The sequence below is a fragment of the Branchiostoma lanceolatum genome, chromosome 11 (assembly GCF_035083965.1).
Source record: "Branchiostoma lanceolatum isolate klBraLanc5 chromosome 11, klBraLanc5.hap2, whole genome shotgun sequence".
Lineage (NCBI taxonomy): Eukaryota > Metazoa > Chordata > Leptocardii > Amphioxiformes > Branchiostomatidae > Branchiostoma > Branchiostoma lanceolatum.
Window position 1 is genome coordinate 12,252,286 of NC_089732.1, and position 24,893 is coordinate 12,277,178.

At 42.9% G+C, this 24,893-nt stretch overlaps 1 protein-coding gene across 1 annotated transcript; it reads right to left on the reverse strand.

Annotated features, from left to right (window-relative positions):
* Positions 1–144: 144 nt before the first annotated feature.
* On the reverse strand, positions 145–15,342 carry LOC136444420 (histone acetyltransferase KAT6B-like). Its single transcript, XM_066441968.1, has 9 exons — positions 14,514–15,342; positions 8,137–8,290; positions 6,970–7,082; positions 5,553–5,634; positions 4,523–4,594; positions 3,264–3,339; positions 2,735–2,927; positions 1,824–2,300; positions 145–1,366 (listed from the first exon to the last, which is right to left on the reverse strand). The coding sequence occupies exons 1-8, from the start codon at positions 15,126–15,128 to the stop codon at positions 2,166–2,168; spliced, it is 1,440 nt and encodes a 479-aa protein (XP_066298065.1). The 5' UTR covers positions 15,129–15,342; the 3' UTR covers positions 145–1,366; positions 1,824–2,165.
* Positions 15,343–24,893: the final 9,551 nt, after the last annotated feature.

A 24,893-nucleotide genomic window follows, 5' to 3' on the forward strand; every position in this document is an offset into this window, starting at 1 on the left:
CAGTATTTTAAAACTGTAGTAATAGTCCTATGTTTTACTCTTTGTCACTATCCTTTAACAGGTTCAGATTACCAAAATGACTTTCCGGAGCATATGTCTGAAAAATCAAACAAATTAAGGAAACTCAATGAAAAGACCAGGCAGTTTTATTTCTACATGTATTGCAGTACATGTTCATACTCTAGCTGAAAATACCAGACAGAAGTCAGAATTTACTTATCATCTTTAACTTTAAGAGGGACACAGTCAAACTGCTTTTACAGTTATTGCTAGTTGTCATTCATTCACAAGCTACACACTAAAAGTGCAAATCCAGAAGAGTTGAAAGGTTCTGTATTTTAATTTTCATCCCCCAACCCTTTAGGTTCTCATGATAGATGCACCTTCTACCCCCAATAAATGATTGTTAGGCCTCAAAGTGCAATACAACCATGCAGTAATAGGTTTCAAAAAGAGTGTATTTGCTACCTACTCCCAAACATATCACACTTTAGTATTAGAAGATACAAAGCGAACCTCTGTTGCTGTTTGCAGTTATAACTAGCACCACATGGTGGCGCTCTTATATAAAATGTCTTGTTTATAAAACCCCAAAACAAAACAGACACACAAAATGCTCCTCTCAAAAAGAAGTTACTCGGACAAACATACTTTTCAACATATCATAATTATAATGATTACAATCTCTTAATAAATATCATCTTCGGTTTTCAACAATACCAACGAAACAATGCACTTACTTGGTGTATGAAGAAATTAAGAGTTTCATTTTAAAGAACTTAATTTTTTTCTATATTAAGAAATATAGCTATAGAAGTACTGGAAAGAGCAGGTTTAATGTCTATTTTCTGTCAAGATATGCTGTAAAAACTTGACAATCCTTTCCCCTTATTTCATGTTTACAGGATTTGTTTTTTCTTCCTTACTGAATTCAAACTTTGCTTGCCGGGACAAATCAGCCAAGTAAGTACATTGGAATAGCCTCAATACATAATTATGTACATAGCAAGCATTACTAAACCATTGTGTTGTAATAGAAACTACATAAAGAGTTTTCTTATGTGGAGTTGCAACGGTGTTAAGAAAGTATCTTCTTCATATACCTCAGCAAATGCAAGAACAAAATGCTCCAATATTCATGCTAGAAACCCCATTACAACCCTCTAGCAATGTAATAATATCAATAATCAAAAGTTATCACCAATATTTTCCTGTCATTACCTTGTAACATACATGTAGTAACACAAGCTGGAAAAGTCAAAACTTTGAAATATTTACATAGAAACCATATACATGTACCAGAACGACAGAAAAGCTCACAATTTGGGCCATCTTTAACCTTCTCCATGCTACCTAGCCCTGTAACCTAGGGGTGGGTACCGGTACCGTGTACCGGTACAAAACCGGTATTTTCTTATGGACCGGTCCAAAAAAAACGGTCCAGAAAAAATCAGTGGACCGGCCTATGGACCGATTAGAAAATTCACAGTACCAGGCTACCAGCAGGCGGTCACACATAACCGGTCTAATACAAAATAAGCAGATTTAACGAGTCGTGGTTTCCTTTTTCGAAGACGTTAGCTGTTAATCATATGTAGATGAGTCAACAGACGGCGAGTGCACATTAGTGTGCACCGAGAATAATCACATTATTCTAATATACAATTTGAACATAATTTGTAGGACTCACACAGACCTTAACGTGTGTCTCGCTCTCCAAAATATGATGTACTGCGACACTACTTTAATCAGGTACAGGTACAGGTCCGGACCTGGACCTCTGGACCTGAATTTTCTGTACCGGTACCCACCCCTACTGTAACCAGTACAAATTTGGTGCTTAAAGGCTACTTCAGCAAGAAGAAGGTTAACTAGAATCAACATGCTAAGAGGGCAATCACTGGTAAGGCCACACAAGTTCAAGTTCTTGATCCTTGGACTTCAAGATTTGCATGAAATCAGAATCTGAGCGGAAAGTTGAACTTAACACCCAATCTTAAGATTTCGCTGTGTTCTCTCACTGAATTTATACTCTCAAATGTCCAAGAGCCTTGAGAAAATGAGCTTGTGTCGCCGAATTGTTATAGAAACCATTTCAACAATGAAAGACAAAAACACAAAGTTCACAGCACAAAACCTAGACTAGCAGACTAGGCAAGGCAAGGTCACAAGCTGGGGTGGGTGTTGGTCTGGACTTTCATCACGTGGTTGTAGATCTTCAGGGCGGGGCCTAGTTTGATTGACATGCCTGTCAGAACATCACTTCGCTTCAGCAGCAGGAAAGCCGGCCCGTCAATCTCCTGAGAGGAAACAACAAGATTCTTTCCGTCAAAAACTGAGCAAACAAAACGAAACCTACTTTATTTATTTATCTATTAATCGTTATGTTATGTATAATTAGGGTGGTCCCTTCAGTTAACATTGTAACTTCTAACACTGATAAGTCAAAATATGGAAAGACATTAGGGATATGAATAATGAAATTAACTTGAGAGTCTTAGTGAATCTGCCCAAATAGTACTACTAATAACATTGGCCACTTTGAACTTGGAAAAACACTTTGAACTTAATAGATATGTTTTATTCCCCATGGCATATATCTATTTATTTCTGAGAGAACTTTTACAGTAAGAGATATGTTTAAATTTTAAATCTCCCATGTCTGTCCTATGCACACCTGGATGACATTATGAACACCTGGATCATATTATGAACACCTGGATGAAATTCCCACCTGTTCCAGGAAGGCCTCAGCTTCCTTCTCAAACCCGACATCCTTGATGAAGCCGACGACGTCCGGGATCGCCCAGGCCGCCGCGACGGGCTTCTTCTTCTGCTGCGCCTCCATGACGGACGCAGACTGCTCGGGGAGAGACGCCGACTCGGGCTGGGTCGGCGTGGCAACAGTCGGGCTCTTCCGGTCACCGCTGCCAAAACACATGTAATAAAATTACTGTAAGTCCATTTGATATCATGGTTAGTAATGTTAGCAGTTGAGGGCATTTAATTTCAACGATCAGAACAAAGTTCTTGCCTCAGCAAGAAAAGTGACCAAATACTTGCGGTAATAAAATTTTAGCCATTGAATAGCGAAGATGAAAGTCCCTAAAATTTACTGGTAACAAAATAAGAATTACAATACATAAGATAATGACCAAGAAGTCATTTTTAAGACAAAATTACTGAATAAGTGTTTCCTGTTCTAGTTTCTGCAGTGATCAAGGATGCAGTTTTGTGACAGACGTCGCCGTCAAGTGACATACCTCGTCTGCTTGGTTTGTTTTCTGTCCGCGATCCCGTTGATCAACTGGGGTGGGGACTTGTGGGGGCTGGTTTCACCTGCAAGAGCACAAGTATGCAAATCATCAACCGCCTGTAATATCCTAGATATGCAAATTAGAGAGTGCAACTGACATGCCTTACAACATAAAAGTACCAGACATCAGATAAAGAAACCGACTGCATTTGAAAGAAGATCCTCTGCGAATGACACATGTTTTTGACGTGATCTATTCCCCCTGTCGAGGTTAGCAACGCGGTTTGAAATCTATCATACATGGAGTTTGGTAAACAAAGAGAAAGCTAAAACTGGCATCATGTGAACTTCAAATGTTTAGGTGTCATTACTGATCCATGTCAATACAAGTCTCAAACCGCAATTAGGCCGTACCATTGGTTTACATGTTATATTGCGCAACTTTTATGGCCGAAAATCCAACAAAGAAACAGTTTTTGTGGAGATGTTTTGCTTTCTACTGTGAGCACACTTCTTCGTGAGGCACTGAAAAAATTGTCACAGAAATCTGACCCGACGATCGATATTCATGGAATTCATAACTGCACTAGTCAACAACGTTCGCAAGAGGCCCTCTTCGGCCGCCAGCCCCTGACCGCATCACTCAGAGCGAAAAAGCCGTACACGTCCGACAATCACTCGGATGCGGAAACTTTCCTACCTAATCCTGGCAGTAATACACAAGCTTTCATCCCAAATCCTTTATATATCAGGTGGGGTCGATTAAAGACAATTCATCATCCACATGAACACACCCTGTTGGGGCCTATTCATATTTTTAGACCGCGGATTCTTTGAGACTGTACACTCGGAGTAATACAGGCTCGAGACCACAAGTTCCACAAAGGATGTGCATTTATTCATATACAAGAGGAAAAGTGGCAAGAAGCATCTAATAAACTGTCCTTTTTGTGGCTTGATGAGGTTTAACTTTTAATGATAAAAAAATGGTCTTCCAGGCATGCCGAAAATGAGCAACTGCTGAAATGCTTGAGTTCTACTGTAATCAACATGTATTTTTACCACACCCTAAAAAATACTGTTTTGGTCATGAAATATTGATTTTTAGGAGTGACTGGATTTTCTGGATTTTATACCACTTCAGCAACATTCAATCATTTGATGTGACATCCACTGTCTCTTTGACACCCATCTTTTCCACCTGTCTACATAAAATGCATCTGTTCAGGACAGGTGTGCATTGGTTACTACTGAAGATGACCTTACCTGTGTCCATCATGATGTCTTCATCTATCTCCATCCCTGTGTCATCCTTACAGCGCTGACACACCCACTTTCCTGGAGGGGGGAGGAGTTCATATTTAGTACAACCAGAAATTGAAAATATATCACTACATTAGAAATACACCAAACTTCTTTGATGATGAGATGTACCTGAAGTATTCAAGTCTAGGAACTCCAAGTATCTTTAAGTCTAGGAACTCCAAGTATCTAAGACTAGGAATTCAAAGTATCTAAGTCAAGTACAAGTTTCATATTATTAAATTTGTCTGTGGATCTTTTACAGGATAAATTTATATCACGTTGACATGACAGTGACTACAATGCATCAGGCTCTGGTGCTGTGTAACTAAATTCAGGTTCAGGTCCGGATTCAGGTCCAGAGGTTCAGGTTCAGGTCCGGATTTATAAGTCTAGACCTGAACCCATGACATGTCTGTGCAGCTGGAAATTCTTTTTTCTCAATTTCTTTTTCTTTTTTGTAAAGTTGTATGTCGGCATAAATTGTACGTGCAATTTGAAAAATATACATGCAAAATTATATACAATCAGACTTTCATTATCAGAACACAAATGCTCAGTAATAAACACAAAAACAGCAATGTTTACGTCTTTTTCCAGCACAACTTTCCCGAGCTATGGAAGGTTTTAGATGATTCAGAACAAAAAGGAGAACAAAAGTCCTGAACTGGTATAGATTTTTTTGGACTTGAACCGAAACATTTTTACCAATTCAGTACACAGCACTAGACCATCAGCCCTCTGTACCTTGTAAGTTTTAACCATTGCGTTTCGGTAGAGAATTTGTATTGGTTGCGAGGTTAAGCAGCAGGGAGAAGGTTAAAGAGATGCAACATCAGCTTTTCGTCTTGATGTAGCACAACTTATTCTGTGTAATATCTACCATATTTACCACCTATGACCTTTTCAAACCATATGTTTGTACACTTGCTTGGTACACCTACCCTCCACAAGCCCCTGCAGATTTACTCTGACGTGTGTGTGTGTGTCTTACCTAGAGGCTTGTGATTGACAGCCGGCTCGTGACAGGCCATGTGGTACCCCTTGTCACAGGCATCACAGAACAGGAGGGTCTCCTACAACAGAACAGAAGACAAGTCATGAACACAGTTTTCTTTAGATTGGGTAACAGGAGTAACCTCCATTAACATTAATGATAATCCACCAGGTTACATAAATCCCCCACTTTGAAAAATAGTGTGTTTGAGAGATCTCTAGTACAGTACCTCCCAGGTATGCACAGTTTAGATACATTTGTACACAGGAGTGCATTATACTGGAGATGCTGGGTTGGAGATCTTTTTGGACGTATCTTTTCAGGGTGGCTGAATTATTTGCCCTGGTGGAATTATGTTAGTACATTGTGCACACACTGTTTCCCCCGTGTCTTTATACAATCATACAGGAATGGTTTTAACATTACATTCCTCCCAATCAAAGGTGCATCCTCATTTTGAATATCAAAACAGGTTTCCTGAAATAACAGAAATGCTGCGACTAAGATATTCTGAGGGGGAAAACAGATATACGACTATACAAGATTAATAATACATTGTATATTGAATCTGAGGTATACAGAACGGCATAAAATCCAGGTTTATGAAAAAATAGGCGTCAAACATACCCTAGCTTTTGTGAACTACGACTTGAGGCTAGGGACATCCTCCAGTAAAAATGATAGTTACTGCACCCCACCTACTACTTACTACTGCATCCATCCATAGTATACGTACGTACGTACGCACTAAGTCACGAGATTTAACATGGGCTCTTACTAGCATCATATTTCATGCCAAGTATAATCTTCAACCACTACCTGCATGGCTAGTGTAGGCTGTGTTTATGAGGAAACCCTCTCAGCTTGAGCCTCTCCAAGATGGCTCCTCTATTTGGGACCATCAGGTCAAAGGTCAACATAGGCTGATTCCTGTATTTGTTACCTTGTAGTCGTGAAATGTGTCAATTTTTCACCTTCTTTTACAAATTTGAGACATTTGGTGACATAACAAAGGACTAGTCTTGCAAATTTGAGGGTCCTACATTGCCTGGACTAGACCATTTAATGAAAAAAGGGGGGACAGACAGAATTTTTGAATATTTCTAGCATTGTATGGATACAATAACTGAAAAGATATGTTCAATACCCAGGATTAAAAATGGGTACCTGACTCTGATTGGGGAGGTAAAAGGTGGCGGAAGGAGAGGGATGGGCTCCGCTTTCAAATACCATGCTCTAGACACAGTGACAACCCACTGCCCCTACGGCTTCAAAACGGCTATGGGGACTATCTTTTATGTTGTGATGGGGACTTAAAACTTTTATTTGTATCTGTCGAAATACAGATACTATCAAATCTACAGGATTAGGGTTAAAGTGGATGGGTAGGATATAGACTAGTAGAGTGTCTTACAGCATCCCCCGAGTCGTCGCAGATGTAACACGTCTTACAGTCGATGCACTGCCACGGAGACATCCGCGATCTGCGAGCCAGGTCCGCGGAGTAGCGCATACAGGATGGGTGAGCTACCGACAACAAAAATTCAAATTAGTTTCACATTGTTAAATCTTCAAAAAAAATTATAAAACAACATTCAGGGCTTGAAATATTGGGTGCTTTGTGCACCTAATTTTTGTAGGCTATCACTATATCAGGTAAAGGTACTATTGTACACTAACAGTAGTATAGAGAATATTCATGAAATTTGAGTATCAGAAAAAAGCAATATAACCTTTGTTGTACTTTGTTTCAAGCATTACTTGTTTACAATTTTGAAGCTAGTTATAGAATTACGGATCAAAGTTTTCAAGAGAGGTGTATTGTCGATTACGTTTTGCTGACATTCTACTTTATTTTTTGTTGTGCACCCGAATTTCTTTCCGTGCACGTAGATTTTTAGATTAGGTGCACCAGTGCACCTATTCCCAAAAATGAATTTCAAGCCCTGACATTAGATACAGCATCCACATGGAATACTGCAATCCATGTACTTTATACTGTACAATTTGAATCGACCAATCAGGTTCTTCAGAACTAATGAGTATGTAACCAATCAAGTACGTTGTGGTTGTAAGGAAAATTATAACTTTGGGGGAAATGTTTACTTATGAAAACCATACACTACAGATAACTTTCATTTTTTTAAATGAAAGATACCTTATCTTTACAAAACCAATTTTCAGTTTTTTTAAACAAGCAAACATATTATTAGTACCGTATTAGTAGCATGAAAGATGCCTTGTAGCCTAGAACTCTTTCAAACGAAACTAGAGTTAAGTTTTGTGCTACATATACTTCAGGTTTGATATGTTAGTTTAGCGATTACGGGGTCTTTTTATAAGTATGAATTGCATTGAATTTTCCTTTTCTTTTGAGTTGAATGTGTGATAGTTGTGTGCCGATTTGTTAAAAATAGAGAGAACGCTAGCGACCCCAAAAATTACCCCCACTATGAAATGGTATGGCTACCCTGCGACATCACAAAATCAAGATGGCGGCCACCCCACATGCCGACGGATCCAACAAAGGTTTTGCTACGCAAACCTGTAAAAAAAAATTTGAACTTATGAAAAAAGTCACCTTTTGCGTTGCAGTCCTTGCAGATGAGCAAGTCTTCCTCCTCCCCACTACGGTTACACTCGGACGTGAGGAGGCAGTAGTCGCACCGCGGGTCCGAAGGGGACTTGACCAGGGGCTCCTGCTCGAAGTCTGGTCCATGGGTCTTCTTGATCCTCTGTGGGAGAGAATTTTACAAACTTAGACATCAAACTTCATCTTTCTCTCCATATTACTAGTTGACCCCGGATCGAATCCCGGGAAGGGTATCCTTGTTGGAGCTGCATCGTCTTTTGGAAGAGACGAAAAATGGGGGTCCCATGTTAGAGGAGGTGCCTCGAGTGCGTTACAACAGCCTCATTACTCACATGGGTACCTACTGGCTGAAATAATACAACCTGGTGAATTCTATTCTATAGTAACATGACTTCTACTGCAAATTTTAGCACCAGACTATAGACACTTCCTGTGGCGCAAGCGGTAACGCAAGCGCCATCTGGATCAAATTCCATAGATCCTAGGGCCCGAGTTCGATCCTAGGGTCGGCTCAGATTGGACATGTTATAAGGAATTGCATTCTTCATTTCGGATGGTGAGCCGGCCGCCCCGTGTATGAGGGAGCTTTGGGTGTAAGCCTCAGACCTCTGAACGTAAAAGAACCCAACACACTTATCGAAAAGAGTAGGGGTGACCTGGTGTGCATGGCCAAAAACGCTAGTCGTGGCGAAGCCACATTGTATTACCACTATACTTGAAAAAGCACCATACTTTACCTCAATTGAGGATGACTGCTTTACCTGCTTTACATAAATCTGCGAAATATCATTGATTAAAGTAGCATGCATAGTCCAGTGGTTAGCGGCCTTGCCTCTAGAACTCCCGGCTGTGTCGCTTACTTGACATGCACGCTACTGGAAAGGGTTGCAGTCCTTAGGACGGGACGTTAAACCGTGGTCTACTGATCATTGTGCTTGTCGAAAAGAGCTAGGCAAATTTCCCTGGTACAATGAACCTGTAAATACTGTACATAGTGTCTGTCTTCTTTTTTACAATTAGCTGAAGAATAGCTCTTCAGTGAGCTAAACTTAGCCTAATTGAATCATACTTTAGTAACCCCACCCTCCTAAAAGCAGAGCCCCTATCGCTCGATTCGTTGGCTCGCTCGCATAGGGGCCCAGCTCTTTAGCCCCGGTAGACACGGTTCTGGTGCCGTCGCCACCAAAACAGCTTCAGCCGATCAGAGGGTTTGCTAAACCTCATCTCAAGCAAAAGCGCAAAGGAAGCTGGGAATCTATCAACCAATCAGATTACGTCTCACATCGTTACTTTAGGTTCAGAACAAATCAACCGCCAAATTGTGCCAAATAAGGATAGCTCATCAATTAGTCATGAGCAACTGCCAGTAACATCGCCAGAACCGTGTCTACTGGGGCTAAAGAGCAAAGCCAACGAATTGAGAAATAGGGTCCTGCTTTTAGGAGGGTGAGTAACCCAGTACAGCTGAGTTTCCGTTACACAGACTAAGCTTAAACTTTTCTAGTTTGAATCAACAATTTTACACGTTGTGATACATGTATAACTAATAAGTATGGTGAGTGAAAGGATGGAAGAAAAAGCATATATCTAGAGATGCGCAAAATGTCAAAAAGGAGACAAAATCTACTCTCCAAGCAGAGGAGGGGTTCCGGCTGGTTTTTGACATGTTTTTAGGCGTTTTTGTCAGACTTTCTACTTGGGCTTCAAAAAAAATGACAAAGTAGAAAGCCTGACAAAAACACCTAAAACACGTCAAAAACCAGTCGGAACCCCTCCTCTGCTTGGAGAGTAGACAAAATCATCTCGAGCCATACATGTGCTTGGAGCTTTTAAAATAATACGCTTTTATAACTTTGTTTGAAACTTTTTAGTACCAAAAGCTGCTTTGTTTGATTTCTATTTCATCATTGCTAGTATTTTTCCACATCAAACTTGATTTAAGTTTGCAGTTCAGAAGAAAAGGCCAGAAATTCTCTCCTGACAACAGATTGTTTAATTTCTTGTTGCCATGGCAACAGTTAGCTCTCCCATGACTAGAAAAACGCTGGAATTTGTAAGGCTGTACATGCCTTAACTTAGGAAATATACATACACTACATTCCAGGACATTATTTCTTTCATACTCATCATAGCCCAAAATATCATATCATATCATAGCACATAATTTCATAATGAAGGCAACTTATCTTTTTTGCCAAACTTTTTTTTATTTGCATGCTCGCATCAGTTTCGGCTGTCCCCAGAGGATGTCATCCATATAATCAAATCAACATAGCCGAAGGGAGTTTTGCTAGCTCTGTTCATACCTGAAATTATCCCATCCCAGAAATAAAAGGCAATAATCCTAATCTCCAAGCAGATGCAGAAAGCATAAAATTGTAATTTTCTCAAGCTCCCTTTGTTGAGAGGCCGACCGTTTTGGGGGGGGAACCTGATACAATTTCGCCTTTCTATATCTGCTTGGAGATGATATATTCCCACACTGAAAGTACCGTTGTTTCTATCTATTGTTTATGGTATCCAGTAAGATTTACTGGATCTGTGTTGTAAGGTGATATTCCCAGGGGATTGAGTTAGCCTGACAAAAGAAGTTCCCAGGCCACACCATGGTTATGTAGGACAGGGGGCATGGGTCAACACTAGGTACATACATGTAAGGCCGCAGCAAGTAAACTCTGCCCCGATATGTCCCGATGTTGTGCCCTTGGGAAAGGCACTTAACACGACTTTCCTCACTCCACCCAGGTGTGAATGGGTACCTGACTTCGGTTGAGGAAGGTTGTATTGAGGTCACCTCAATCAATCAATCAACCGCAGGCATCAGGGCAGATGCATGGCGGCTGCAGACATCTCCCTCCAGGATGTTCTGTTTTCGGCCAGAGCCCTCCAGTCGGCGCTGCAGAGGTCACCTGCTGGCGCCGAATGGCAGCGGCCCAGACCCTTGCGACAGTTCCACAAAGTGCAAGTGTGGAGCAAATATGTATCTGTTCTGTATTATATGATTGTAAACCCTGCAGCAATTCAGCACTGGCTGCCATTGCACAGGTAATTTCTGACCAATAAACCATTATTATTATCATCACTATTATCATAATAGGTACATAAGGCCGCAGCAATTAAATTTTATGGATTACATCAGCACGCGCCTTGATTTTCGCCTGACTTTGAAGATATATATATAACGATATATATAGGATTTGATCTTTGTTTGTTTTGTATGTACTAAGATTATGTTGTTGTGTATATATTGTTTAACTATGGGCCAGTGAGTGCCTGAAACAAAAGAATAATAAAGAAAAATTGTTCCCCTTTGGAGATGGTCAACATGACAAGAATGTACCAAAAATGGAAAAATATGTCGGGCTGTAGCCTTGATTGTACTTGTAGAAGTGACACTAGTAAGGTAGGCATGACTATAGAGAATAGTAGAAGTGTGACTCAAGAGGTTGCAGTATATATATTATTATCTTACTGGGCAAAGTCTTTATCTTTCGGTCCAGGTGCTTTACATGTTTACATTTCCAATCTTTTAAGAAATTAGTATCTTTCTACCATAAGACGGAGTTTCTTATTGCATCTCAGAGAGGGAAGCTGGAGAAGCATCGAGGTAAGTGGAGAACTTTATGTTTGGATTAAGTTCTTATTGTTCTTTACGGTTGTCAACAGTTACAATTTAAGTTTGTTATTCTTGGTTCAGTACGTTGTTGTATCTTTAACTCGTTGAAAGGTATGCATCATCTTTTTCTGACTGAACTAGCTGTCCTTTCTTTTTATGTAGTTTATCAAGGATCTCCCTAGAAATATAGAGCAGGATGGGGGGAGGGTGCCAGGCACAGGATAAGTGCCGCGAGGGGGGAGGTCCGGAGGGGGGCGCACACCTCTCAAAAGGAGAGCGGCTGTTGCATTTTGCCTTTTTCAGACATAATGGAAGCCATTTCCTGCAACTTCAGCTTTACATCTGAAATTTTAGCAAAATTACAGGCTTTGCTGGGTAGAAATTGGAAAAAATACCCTAACTTTGAAAATCAACAGGATGGAGCTGGGATTAGAACAGGATGGAGGAGCGCCACTGTTCCATTCTTTAGGGAGATCCCTGGTTTATTGTTTATCATGTCTATTTGTGCTTATCTGTATTTGTATGATATTTTCTTGAATAATAAAAAATTTTTAAAAAAGAGTTTGGAAGTTCCTATCCTAGCATCCCAGGCTGACAAGAGTGGTTCGGGTGGCAGAGGATGTCTGGTACTCGACATAACGTCATAAGTCAAGTAAGTCAAGTTGTACAATTGACGCTAGTGTGGTTGCCTTGACTGGCTTGAGCGAAGTTGCCAACTCAACTTGGTAAGTCAGGTATCGGTCTACCACACTAGTTTTTTTACCCATCTTGTTTTTTTTCGCCATCTCGCATTGAATTTAGAGTCTGTAGAGGACGTCATCCATGAAATTTACTTGCTGTGGCCTAACTTATAAATTTCATTCAATGTCAATGAAATAACAGCTAGAAAATAAATAAACTTAACATAAAGTAGCTTCAAACTGTAACTACCCACCACACATCTGTTTTAAAATATGCATATTTCCTTCCAATTTTCTATATTCCAAAATGATCACGGTAGAACATTTCGAAAATAAAATTTGCAACGTTTCTATAATTTCAGTTCTCACGGTTGAATTTTTGGATTCTACTGCAAAATAACTCCTGAAAAAGAAGAAAATGAATTGGTAGAAATATACCCACACCGAGGTAAACAAAATGGTAAAATGTCATTGGTAATTGTCGTAATAAAGATAGGTATTACTCTAGAGTATCAATCGACAGCATGAATTGGTCCTAGTGAGAAGTTTAATTATATGGTGTAAGCCGTGGTTTTGCCAGGTAATAAACCAAGAGCTCTATAATTTGTCTGTTTCATTCAGGCTTTTCAGGACTGGTTTCTGGAGTGGTCTCAGTAGTAGTATTGAACCCTTTTCTAAATTCTAGTGACAAAAAGAATTCCTCAAGTTTTTCAACAACTGGCCCTTCCTAATCAAGTTTTTATTCGAGCTATTTGATACAAGATCATCTATGCCAACATATTTTCTTCTATTTTCTAAATCATTTCCTTGCATTCTATAAAAAAAGTCCCCCTCTTGCAATGTTCTCTTTTTCAACAGTCATAGGATAAAGGTTACCATGGCAACATGTTGTCAAGGAGATGTTTTGCAAAGGATGATGGGAAGTCATGATAAACAATTTATTACTCCTCCTCCAAGTCGAGGTCCCCATTTTTAAAACATCTGTGTGTGCCTTGGAAAAATCAATAAACTTTCCTCACTAAGAGAAAGACAACGCAGTGAAAATGACTTTGACGATAGTTTATTTCCAGTGAGGCAATATCCGATGCAGTGTTAGCTCTCCCTTTAAAGTCAAGGTCGAATTATTCAAAACACTGAACGGAAATCAATAACGTTTTCCTTCTGAGTATTTTGCTTCCTCATTCTCCGCGTATTTTCCGTCCGCTTCCTTGAAAATTGCTCGACCGCTTCTGCTTTGCGCGCTACACGCAGGATGTAACGTCATTGTATGGCGGAATGCCGCCGACCTCATAATTCATGTCAGGATGTTTCGCTCACGCAATTTCGGGCTCACTGTAAATTTATTTCAGCCGTGTGCGAGGGCGCGCATACGAAATGAAGCGCGTTCTCTTCACCCCGTCCGCAAACTAAAAACAGCTTTCCGGGACGACGCGCAAGCACAGGAACAATTTACACGCACCGGTTTTTATTGCGTTTCCCTTTTTGTGTGCGTGTGTGGCGGTCTTGAAGAGATATAGGCGCCAGAAATCGTGTGATAACGACCCCACCGGCCGACCACCCGGTCTATCGATCTTTGTATCGCGCAGTTCTGATCCAGCATTGGAAATTGAGCGGGTCGAAAAACCCTCGCTGTAGACTAGAAACGCGCTTGCCAGACAACGAGGAAGCAAAAAAGTGTCGGCGCGATTAGAATTCCCACATAGAAATGACTTTAACTTGTCTGTTCGTTGTTGTTTTTCGTAAACGCGTTAGTATTATCCAGCCCGGGAAACTGCTTGTAAGGCGCGCCTAGTCTAGAGGTTTCTTGATGTAGACTGAGTTATAAATTATAGAAAAGTGCGACAAGATGCGTGCGCGACCTTCGCACCATCGGAGCGCGAACGGATATGCAAATACGCTGAAAAATGGAGCCACACAAACACAATACATACTTTTAACCGGCTAAAGCAACTGAAAGCGCTTCTCTTGAAAAAACAACAACAACACGAAGTAAAGTAAGAAGAAGTGAAAGAAGTCATGAGAGAAGCGGTGGGAAAAACGCTTGTTTGTGAGTTTTGTTTGGTGTTTACCTTGCGTTTGGTAAAGCGAGCCGGAGCGGGCGCACCGGGCGGTGAGGCCTGCTTCTTCGGGCTGGAAGCAGGTTTTTGTCCGCCGGGTAGCACATACTCGCCGGTGCGCGACCTGAGGAGCCGGGCCGCCTCTACTTCCCTCTGCAGCACGGTGAGGAGGTGTTCGCCCGTCAGGTTGGTGTTGGTGTCGTCTCGGCGCAGGTAATTCTCGATGTCTGTCGGCGTGACCCCCTGCGTGGGTGCACGAGTGCTCCCCGCCTCTTCCCCCTCACTTCCACCGGCCGTCGCGCGGCTCCCACCCGGACCTTCCGCGAACAGGCCCCGCACGGCCGCCAGGACCTTGTACGAGGCCCGTTGCGAGTTGAGCTGGGTGCCGCTGAGGTGACTTTTCTTCCATTTGGCGGCGTTCCTGTAGGACGTGCTGCCCTTGTATTCCACTTTAATGACGATATCCGCGTCGACTAGCCGCTCCAAGTCCGCGGCGATCTCGGCCGACTTCACGCCATGTCTCCGCTCCACCATGTGGCAGATCCTGTCCACGTCTGGGCGGGCCTTGCGCTTCCTCAGACTGTCGATTGTCTCCAAGATCCATTCCGTGTACTTTGGTGCCGACATTTCTCCACAGATCGTGCCCTACCGGTGCGAAAAGGTGACTTTTTCTCAGCCGAAACTGCGGACAAAACTCACTTTCCGCCGAACCGGAATTTTAATGAGCAAATCGAACGCACGCTCAGTACGCATGCGTACCGGAGCCGATAGGGACGTCTGGGAGGCGGGGAGGTTTTTTTGTCACAAAGTTTTTCCTCACGAACCAGACGACATTTTCCCCTCAGAGAAAAAACATCAGGCTTTATTGTTTGAAGTAAGATTACTATGTGTTTTTAGCTTTACGCGAGCGTACGGGCGACAATTTGACGACTTTTCCGTTCACTTCGTGGCCCGCCAAGGTCTCCTGACCACGCCCCGCCCTCTGAGATCACGTCATATCGGGTTGCGCGCGCCGCCACAGAAATCGGCTTCGAACTCGGGACCACCCGATCCACAACAAAGCGCGTAAAAAAATTGCACAAACACCGCCCGCGCAACCATTCCTGGGTCGTGTTTCTGTGGCGGGCGGGCGTACACTTGTGAGGGTAGTCGCGACAGCGTGTGCACGTCTGTGTAAGACGTATTTCTGAGACGGTAAAGTTAAAGCGCAAAAGCGCACAGTGTGTCGTCCTGTTGGGGCGGACTTGTCGTGGCCGTGCATGGAGTCAGGTCGTGCAGTATCCGGTAACATGGCAGCTCTTGACGTGTCCTTCCGTGCGCGCGGGTGCTTTCAGCATTGTGGGAGCGGGCTGAATAACTGTAGCTCCGGGCCGTCTGCGATCGGCCGCGCGTGATCTGAATGTTAGATTAATGGGGGATGGCCGCCCCGTGAACTCCCAAATCGATAGACGAATATTAAAGGCGTCTGCTTCAATCCCTTCCCGAAATCTTGGCCCCCAAACGGAGCGCCGACCCCCGCTCCTATATAACCGCCATGTTTACATGCGCTTTCTTTTACAGGGTGCAAACATTTCAATAGACGCGTGGTCCCGACGCGAGAAAAAAGCCCCGGGCCCCCGTGCAGCACAATGCGGGCACAGACTACAAACACTACACCGCTGCCAACTCCCCGCGCTTCTAGTTCTAGTCCCAAAATTTCCCCGAACGCTTGTCGGCATACCGTCTTCTAAACACAAAATGTCTTCAGCCATGTAGTATTACGTGAGTCGCCGCACACGACGGATCCAATTTTGAGTACGCGGCTTGGTAAATCATCTTTTTTTCAGCAGTGCGTGTTTCTAAATTGCTGGGCGAGACTCTGGCGATCTTGCGTGCGAATGGTATGCAAGAGCGTCTCTTGCGTCTCGCCTGAGTGAACACTACCGCGCGCTTCTGTTTTGGAGGGACGCGACATTTTGTTTAATTGTTTGTTGCCAATGACGAAGAAAAAAAGCGCTTTGTGCGCCATTTTTCTAACCGCTTCACACACGTAGAAGCTGCTAGATGAATCGTTGTACACGTAGCGCGCGGCCACGTTTTTTTACAGTCGCGGTCCAAAGTGCACACGCCTTGTTCCTTTTCCCGCCTCCGACAAGAGGCCCCACCAAGGGGTGTCGCGTAGTTTTCCGCCCCAAATATAGTTGTGGAAACGACGTAGAAAGGCTAACGGAGTCAGCAACGGTCGGTCTAAGCCTCGAATGAGCTTGCCATTGCTTAGAGTACTTATAAAAAGACTGTTTTGTGTGTTTTAACCGTCCGCGTCTTCAGTTACAGGTCCTACGGGAGTATCAAAGCGCGAACGCCGCAATTCATCCGCCTTCGCGCCGTGAAAAACCTGCCTTTGCCGAGTGGGACCCCGCACGCTTAGGTCACCGCCTGCAGGCCGGGTGTATACTTAACGTCACACACAACCCGTTCAACTCAACATCGCACGAGTGAAAAGATCACACCAAATTTCTTCAAAGACAACAACGCGAAGTATCACAATTTCACGGGTGTGGGGGGTTAGGGGAGGGGTTGGTGTAGAAGGGCGGGGGTCCATGACCCTCGTGCCGCTTGGATGGGGTCTCAGAGAATGTCCGAATGTTGGCGCCACGTACGCTCCCGTCAACAATCCCACACAAACACAAATATTGTAAGACGACTCCGGTTTGCGATATTGCGGCAATACATACGGGTGTGTAGCATAGGACAAGTGCGCAGTGGGTATGGGACGGGCGAAAATTGAAACCGACGGGTCAGAATATTTGCTTTCGCGCTCTCTTTCTTTCAACGGGATCGCAAGCCGCCAGTAAAATGTGGAAACTGGACGGTGGAAATTATTCTGATAAGGTAAAAGGGGGATCTTTCACGATCACACATCCTCACAGCGCTAGCTTTAATATACACGTAGAACCGGATATGCGTGTTTTGACCGAAAACAGACAGCAAGCGCATGTCAAACCCGCCGTATATTGAAGAAAGCTGGCCATGGCTACGGCGAATCGGTAGCCAGTAGGCTAGAACTCTGCCTATCTAAACTCAGCCAGCCGGTTGCGTAACTACGCGTGTTTGCAGCCAAAGCGCGCTAGTCAGAGTCAACCATCTGAACAAATTTTCAACCAGATGTCGTGAAAAGATTTCGCTTTGGCCACTGTGTTCTCCCTACCTCAAGTTAGGGTGCGTAGGAAGGAAAAGGATGTAAATATTACATACGTCCTCCACGGAAATAAGCTTACTTCATTTGTTCGATAGCTTTGGCCCATGCGAAAGCCCATGGCAAAATCATCACGGTGAAATCATGGCGTCGCAGAAACTTGAAGTTGACATAGAGCCAAACTGCCTGCCACATATGAATCTCCCGCAAACAAACTGCGCGCACTCGAAGATGGCGCGGAAAAATCTGTTACCATTTTTACACGCAGACTTCGCTACATAACCTGGCTTATCAGGCTTGGTTCCGGCCGTTGATTCAGGCACGCCCGATGTCTAAACAAACCAACGGTGCCTGCTGCATAACAGGAACCGCGTGCGCTGGAAGCGAGATTAGAACGGGGTGACTGCTGTTGTGTATCGATGACCATTTTCCACGTCGTTATCGATCTCCAAGCAGATGTGCGCGTCTCGTGTAGCCTCTTTTAGAGGCCTTCAAGTGGGAGCGCCGGCGTTTAATTTTTCAAGGGAGCGCTTATTCGTGATTTGCAAGTTATCGGGTCCAGAGAGTTGAGCTGGGGAAATCGCATTGCCTCCCGTGGACAAGCTAAAGTCCCTGGGCACGATAAGTAGAGAATCGCGAATCAGCGCCCCCCCCCCCCAAAAATTAAACGCCAGCCCCACCCAGAAGGTCTGCAAAGGGGGCTACATCTCCTCAACGAGGTCTATATAACCTTCTTTGTCTCCTGCTTGTTTTGGTGCGTCTTTTTTGGTCGTTCTTGCGAAGCGCACATCTCATCTTTAGAAATACGCGCAGCGCTACGTACCGTAAAGCCGTACAAATCGTCAAAAGAGATACGCGAAGCAGAACGAGCTATACGTCTGGCCTCACATGACGTCATCTGCCGCTCAGGACAGTCGTGGTCACATCCAATCCGCTTATCGGAAAAAGACAAATCAGGAGACGAGAAATCGGGGGCAGGGTCGATCATACAGTACTCTTAAGTTGCTGAGAAATGAGTGAAATACGTTTAATGATTTGCTACATGTATTCTAACGATTCACACTAATCTCCAAGCAGTAATGTAGCTGAAACCATCATCGGGCGCAGACGCAAATATGGTTTGCAGAATCCTGGAAGAAGTAAACGGAAGGAAGCGACCTTTTCCACGTCGCTGTGTCCATAATTGGCTGGGATTGATGAAAAAAGGCCCGTGACGTCATAAGCGGAAATGACGTAGTTTTTAATGGGGGGGTCCAGCTATATTACTAGATTGAAATGAAAACTGAAACCATGTGGCGCAGACGCAAATATGGTTTGCAGAATCCTGGATAAAGTAAACGGAAGGAAGCGACCTTTTTCCACGTCGGCTGTGTCACATAATTAGCTAGGAGTGATGAAAAAAATACCCTTGACGTCATAAGCGGAAGTGACGTAGTTTTGTGGGGGGTCCGGGTATATTACTATGTTAGATTAAACTGAAAGCTGAAACCATGGTGGCGCAGACGCAATTATGCATAGGAGATTCCTGAGACTGCAGCTACCAATTCAAACCACGCGTGGGGTAGGCCTTTATTGAGACTGCCAAATGCATATTGAATATTGATATGCGCAATTCTGATAGCATCGACTATCATTCAAATGATAAAACGGATCGAAAATGAAAATGATGTAGACGGGTGCGTATGGTAACGTTACGTTAATGATGCGAAATGATGTAAAAGCTAGCGAGTGCGGGAGGGCGATCATAAAGTATGATATTGTGAGTGACAGTAAGCAACCAAGAAAAATACGCGGTGTACAATCCATCCAAAATGTTTTCTTCATAAGACGCCCTCTCCCCTCCTCTCTCAGTCCCCCTCTCTTTCCCCTCTCCATCTCTCCCTCTTCCACTCCTCTATCTCGCTCTCTCATTCGCTCTCTCTCGATCTCCTTCTCTCTCTCTCTCCTGGGTGTTATACAAGTGATCTGTTCACCCACGCAACGTCCGACCATGTAGCAAGCGGTCTCACAAATTCGCCAGAGGTCTACCCGTATTCCATATGCATACGAAATGAACATGCTCACTCAGTGAAAGATTCAAAACCAATATCCAGAAACTGTTTCGGTATGGATTTGACATAGTAGCGATGGTGAAAGCGTGAAATGGCGGCATCGGTGAGTCTCTTTTGATGTGCGATCGATGTTCGTTCGCTCACTCAGTGAAGATCAGTGAACTTCCGAGTGAAAAGATGCGTTCGCGTAAACAACCAAGCTATACGCGTATCAACCCACACATATCTCGCACATTAGGGTAACGTTCGATATCTCAAAAGTAACGTAACTTTTTTCGAATACCGCTCAAAGAGATAAATAAAATCCTTATATTGATGGTAACAGCGAATAACATTTATACGCCGGGTAACATAAATCCGCCACTCTAAAGAATAAGGGGTTTGAGAGATCTCTATTGCAGCACCCCCAGGTATGCACATTTTATAATATAGTAGCATATTATACTTGGGGACGTTGGGTTAATTGGAGATCTGTTTGGATAGATTTTTTCAGGGTGGCGGAATTATGTACCCTGGTGGAATTATGTTAGTAGCTGTTACGCATATCGACGCCGACCACACTGCATTGCACCGGCGAACATTACTACAGAATGAGCACACATAACATTCAACTAGCTGTTGTGAAAAGATTTGGTACAGCAACTGGAGGTATTAGCATACTTGTGATATTGAATCCACGGACGGCCGTATGCGTGGCACGCAACTAAGTGTCTGGTCCTAAGCCCGATGTTTTTGTGACGCACCCTTGCTTTTGCTCCACGAAAATTCTCCCACTTTAGAAAACGACCCAAAGCAAGCCGTCTGATATTGTCATATTCGCCGGTGCACGTGACGCAAAATCTGCGCCTCTCCCTTAATTTCTTGATATTTGACCAAAGAAGCGGGTATGTTTGCTAATCTTTCAAAATATTAGTTTGATACCGCATTAATTATCAATATCAGAATAATGTCACATTGATATTGAATTCATACTGCCATCGCCTTGATCCATCAAATTCGCTATAACGCAGAGAGTTTTCCGTCACTTGAGGCATTTTGCGCATTACTTTTGGATATATCTCTACCAGACTAAACTACGCTGGCCATGGGGAGAATATTTGCCAGGGAAGTTTAACCACCATAGGGGTTCATTTGCAGGGGCAGTTAGGGGGGGGGGGGGGGTGTTAACCTTCTCGCGGAATGGCTATGACTATACCTTGTTTTATAGAAGATTGCATTACATTACAACGTATACTATACCGCCATATAGCGTCGGTTCAAACCACAGTGCGATGCAGTCGTTTTTGTCGTGGCAGCAGCAAATGTTTATAACAGAACTTTGAAACAGTAGCTATATATTTGACTTATCTTTAAATACAATAACTCTTTCCATAACACATCCATTGCATTGTAAAATATCGCATACATATTCACAATATGCCACGGCCGCACTCAAAACGCTTGCATCTGACAATGCGATTTAGTTGCGAAATGTTTGCGTGTGTCTATAATATGGCGGTCCTACTATGTAATTTTGATATAGATTTCCATTTTGCAGCTTGTGACATGACATGATACGTGGAATAATTATAAAGAATGAACAAGGCTACGGATTCTATATAACTACTGATGTATCATATTTCTAATAAATCACTCATATATGTATCGAAATTCACATTCTAAACATGAACTACACCCAAAACGATAGCAATAATCCTATAAATCTGTATCTTTCTGGTCGGAATGTTAGGCGTGCGGCGTTTCATTTCTGAAAATGATTTGGCGAAGTGTCCGACGCGATAACTGGTAACAGGAACACCGCCACAATAAAGGCTTTCTGCTCGGGGTGATCGCAATCATGTCCCGCGTGTAAATCTCACTCCTGGCCGCAGCAATGGAGTATCTTGTTTGTAGGCACCCTCCTCTAGCAGTGCTGAATCCCGCTCGGCAAACCCTCCCGGGATGAGCCCTGCTCTTTTGAACCGAGGTTTTGGGTATTGGTGACGTCACCAGCAAACAGCCTTCAGCCAATCAGAGGATTGCTCGTCTTGTGGCAATCCGCAAAGGTCGCTGGGAAGCTATCAGCTAATCAGGTTACTAGTACGTCTCACCATCGTTACTTTGGGTTCAGAACAAAATAATGGCTGTTTGTGCCAAATAAGGCTAAATAATTAATGAAATCTTTTATGGGCAACTGTCAGTAGCCTCACCAATAGTTAGAACCTTGGGTCAGAAGAGCAGGGTCAGTGCTGGGAGGATTTATTCAAAACAAAATAACGGCTGTTTTGGCCAAATAATGCTAGCTCATTAATTATTCATGAGCACCTTACGGCTGTTTATGCGAAATAAGGATTGCTCATTAATTATTTATACACATTAGCTCTTTCAGATAAAGTATTGATATTCAAAATTTTACTTTCCAAGTCTATCAAGGCGGCGCGAAACTGGCTGGTCCCATATGTTTGAATATGTTCGTTATTATCGGGGGTCACACGCAGGGTTCTATTATGTGGGCTGAAGTCCAAGTACAAGCCAGAGCAACGGGGAGGGGGAATCTAGAGTTAAAGTATTTGTGCTACATATACTTCAGGTTTACTATGTTAGTTTAGCGATTACGGGGTATTTTTATAAATATGAATTGGTATAGAATTTTTCTTTTTATATGAGTTGAATGTGTGATAGTTGTGTGCCGATTTGTTAAAAAATAGAGAGAACGCTAGTGACCCCAACAAACACCCCTCCCAATGAAATGGTATGGCTACCCTGCGACGTCACAAAATCAAGATGGCGGCCACCACACATGCCAACGGATCCAAGAAAGGTTTTGCCACGCAAATCTGTAAGAATATACACCAAATATCCCATAACTACGTACGTGAGGCCATGTTGATTTGATTTTATGGATGGCATCCACGCTTGCATCAATCTTTCATCCGTTTCCCTAAAGTTTTAGACCGTACTGTAAAGATATCGTACACAGTAGCTGCAAAATGAGAAAACCTATGCCGTAGATTGCAACAAAAGGATATTTATTTCGAGGATATTGATATTTATATCGAAGAATGCCAAAGTTAATTCCAAAGTCAAAGAAGAAGATTTGAAAGAACAAAATGAAGAATCTATTATTCGATATACCATACTCTGTGTGTTTAGTCATTTGTTCAACCTTCCTGACCATGTAAATTTCATAATGAAAGCACTTTTTCAAACCAAATTTGCATTTATTCGTACGCTCGCATCTTAATATTAGTTGTCCGTTCAAGCATAAGTGATTTCAGTGTCGATGTCACATAAAACGGATCTCTCGGTCCCAGACTCCGATAGCACAGGTGAAAGAAATTCTACGTCGTTCAGATTGCTCAAAATATGCGGTCGACGGCCAGTACACCGTGGTGTCAAGTTCTTCACAAAAATCAGCCCGTCTAATCAGCAAAACGCAGTGGTAAGACCGGGCCGGGTTAAAATCGGCAACAATGCTATCAAGCGGTACGCTGAGAGACGGAAAAAAGGCAGTTTCTTCTTGTGCGTGTATACGTAATTCTGTGGTGTACTTTTATGACTACTTATACATTTAGGCCTGACCGCATATCTTTAGATCTTATGTTTCGGAGAGTACCTTTAGATTCTACAGCCTATAGCAAGTAAGTTTAGCATAAGGTGTATAGTTTGTCAGGATGTACTACAAGTCATACGCATGCGCAGAAGCCAGACTCCGCCGGCGCGTGTATGATTAATTACGCTCAGAAGCGCTCGATTGAACTTTTGGGATCGAGCCAAATCCAGGCCAGGGCTATTTCAGCTCATATGAACGTCAGCTGACATTCTAATGCTTTTTGTTTTACCATAACCTGTGTCCGGTCGTTTAAGGTCTCATTCCTGTATTACTCCGAGTCACGGGTACATACTAAAAGAATCCGTACCCCAAAAAATGAACGGCTGCATGAACGTGTGTGTATATCGATGGAAAATTTCCTTTTAGCCAGCCCGACTGATCTCAAGCGTCAAACTGATGAAAGCTTGTTTGTAACTGAAGAAATTAGCAGGTAAAGTTCGGCAGCCGCGCGAGAGGTCGGACGTGCACATCCCGACATTGTAGGTGATGCGGTCGTGCGCTCTTCAGCTGGAAAGTGCCTTTAATTTTGGGTGTGTAGCTAAGTGCAGTTTGTAATTGCTATAAAAAGTGATGTAGTGTAGTGAAAATGTTAGCAATTTTTACATGATCTAGGGTAAATGTTCTCAATATAAAATTATCAACATTGGCACATTTTCTATAGCTTCATTACGAACGCGCCCATGTAAAACACGTATTATAACATGTAAGCCTATGGGGCGAAAAAACTCATGAATGAGACCTTAAGGGAAAATGTGCCATGGAATAAATGGCATGTAGCATGTACTGATAGGCACTAAAAGCGTCATCCGACTTACATGCGTCGAACATTCTTTGGTCACGTTTACCCTTTTGCGTATATTCAAGACCGTATTGATATTTTTTTTGTTTGCGGCCAAAGGAATCGTTATTTTAGTTCGATAAGCATATACCAGGCTACACAATGGTGGTTCAAAGTAGAAAACAGCTTCTTCCCCGCAAAGTTTACCTAAACAAATAAAATGTTACAACGCAACCACTATGGATTTGGATATACGCACAAGAATGATATGGCCCTTAGATAGAATATTCCTTGTTTCCTCTACAAAATGATATATGTATCTTATCGATGGCTACATTAACAGTACAGATGATTTTTACTGCTACCGACAGAAATGGGAGTTGGGTACCTGACGCTATCTTGTTATTCTAAACGATCAATTTAACGAGCTATTTCTGGTAGGTGTGGCGGTCCGACAGGTACATTGACGTGGACAGACTCAACGGTTGCTAGGAGCGGTCGCTTAGCAACCACTACCTGACCGATTCCATCGTCTGCATGGCGAAACCCCCGTAGAATCTTCCAGCTTTTTCTTGGAAGCGTCGATCTAATAAAATCTTGCCGGAGCCGACGTTAAAATCCTACCTCACAGCTCGCACCGTGCCAACTGATTTGTACGTCGTTTTCTCGACATAAACGTTATTATTCTTTTAGGTACATTCCTCGTGGGAGGAACGGGGAGAGAATATTGTATTACGCACGTAACTATGGAATCATCACACGTAAAACGCGTCAGATGCGTTTTTCTACCATTATC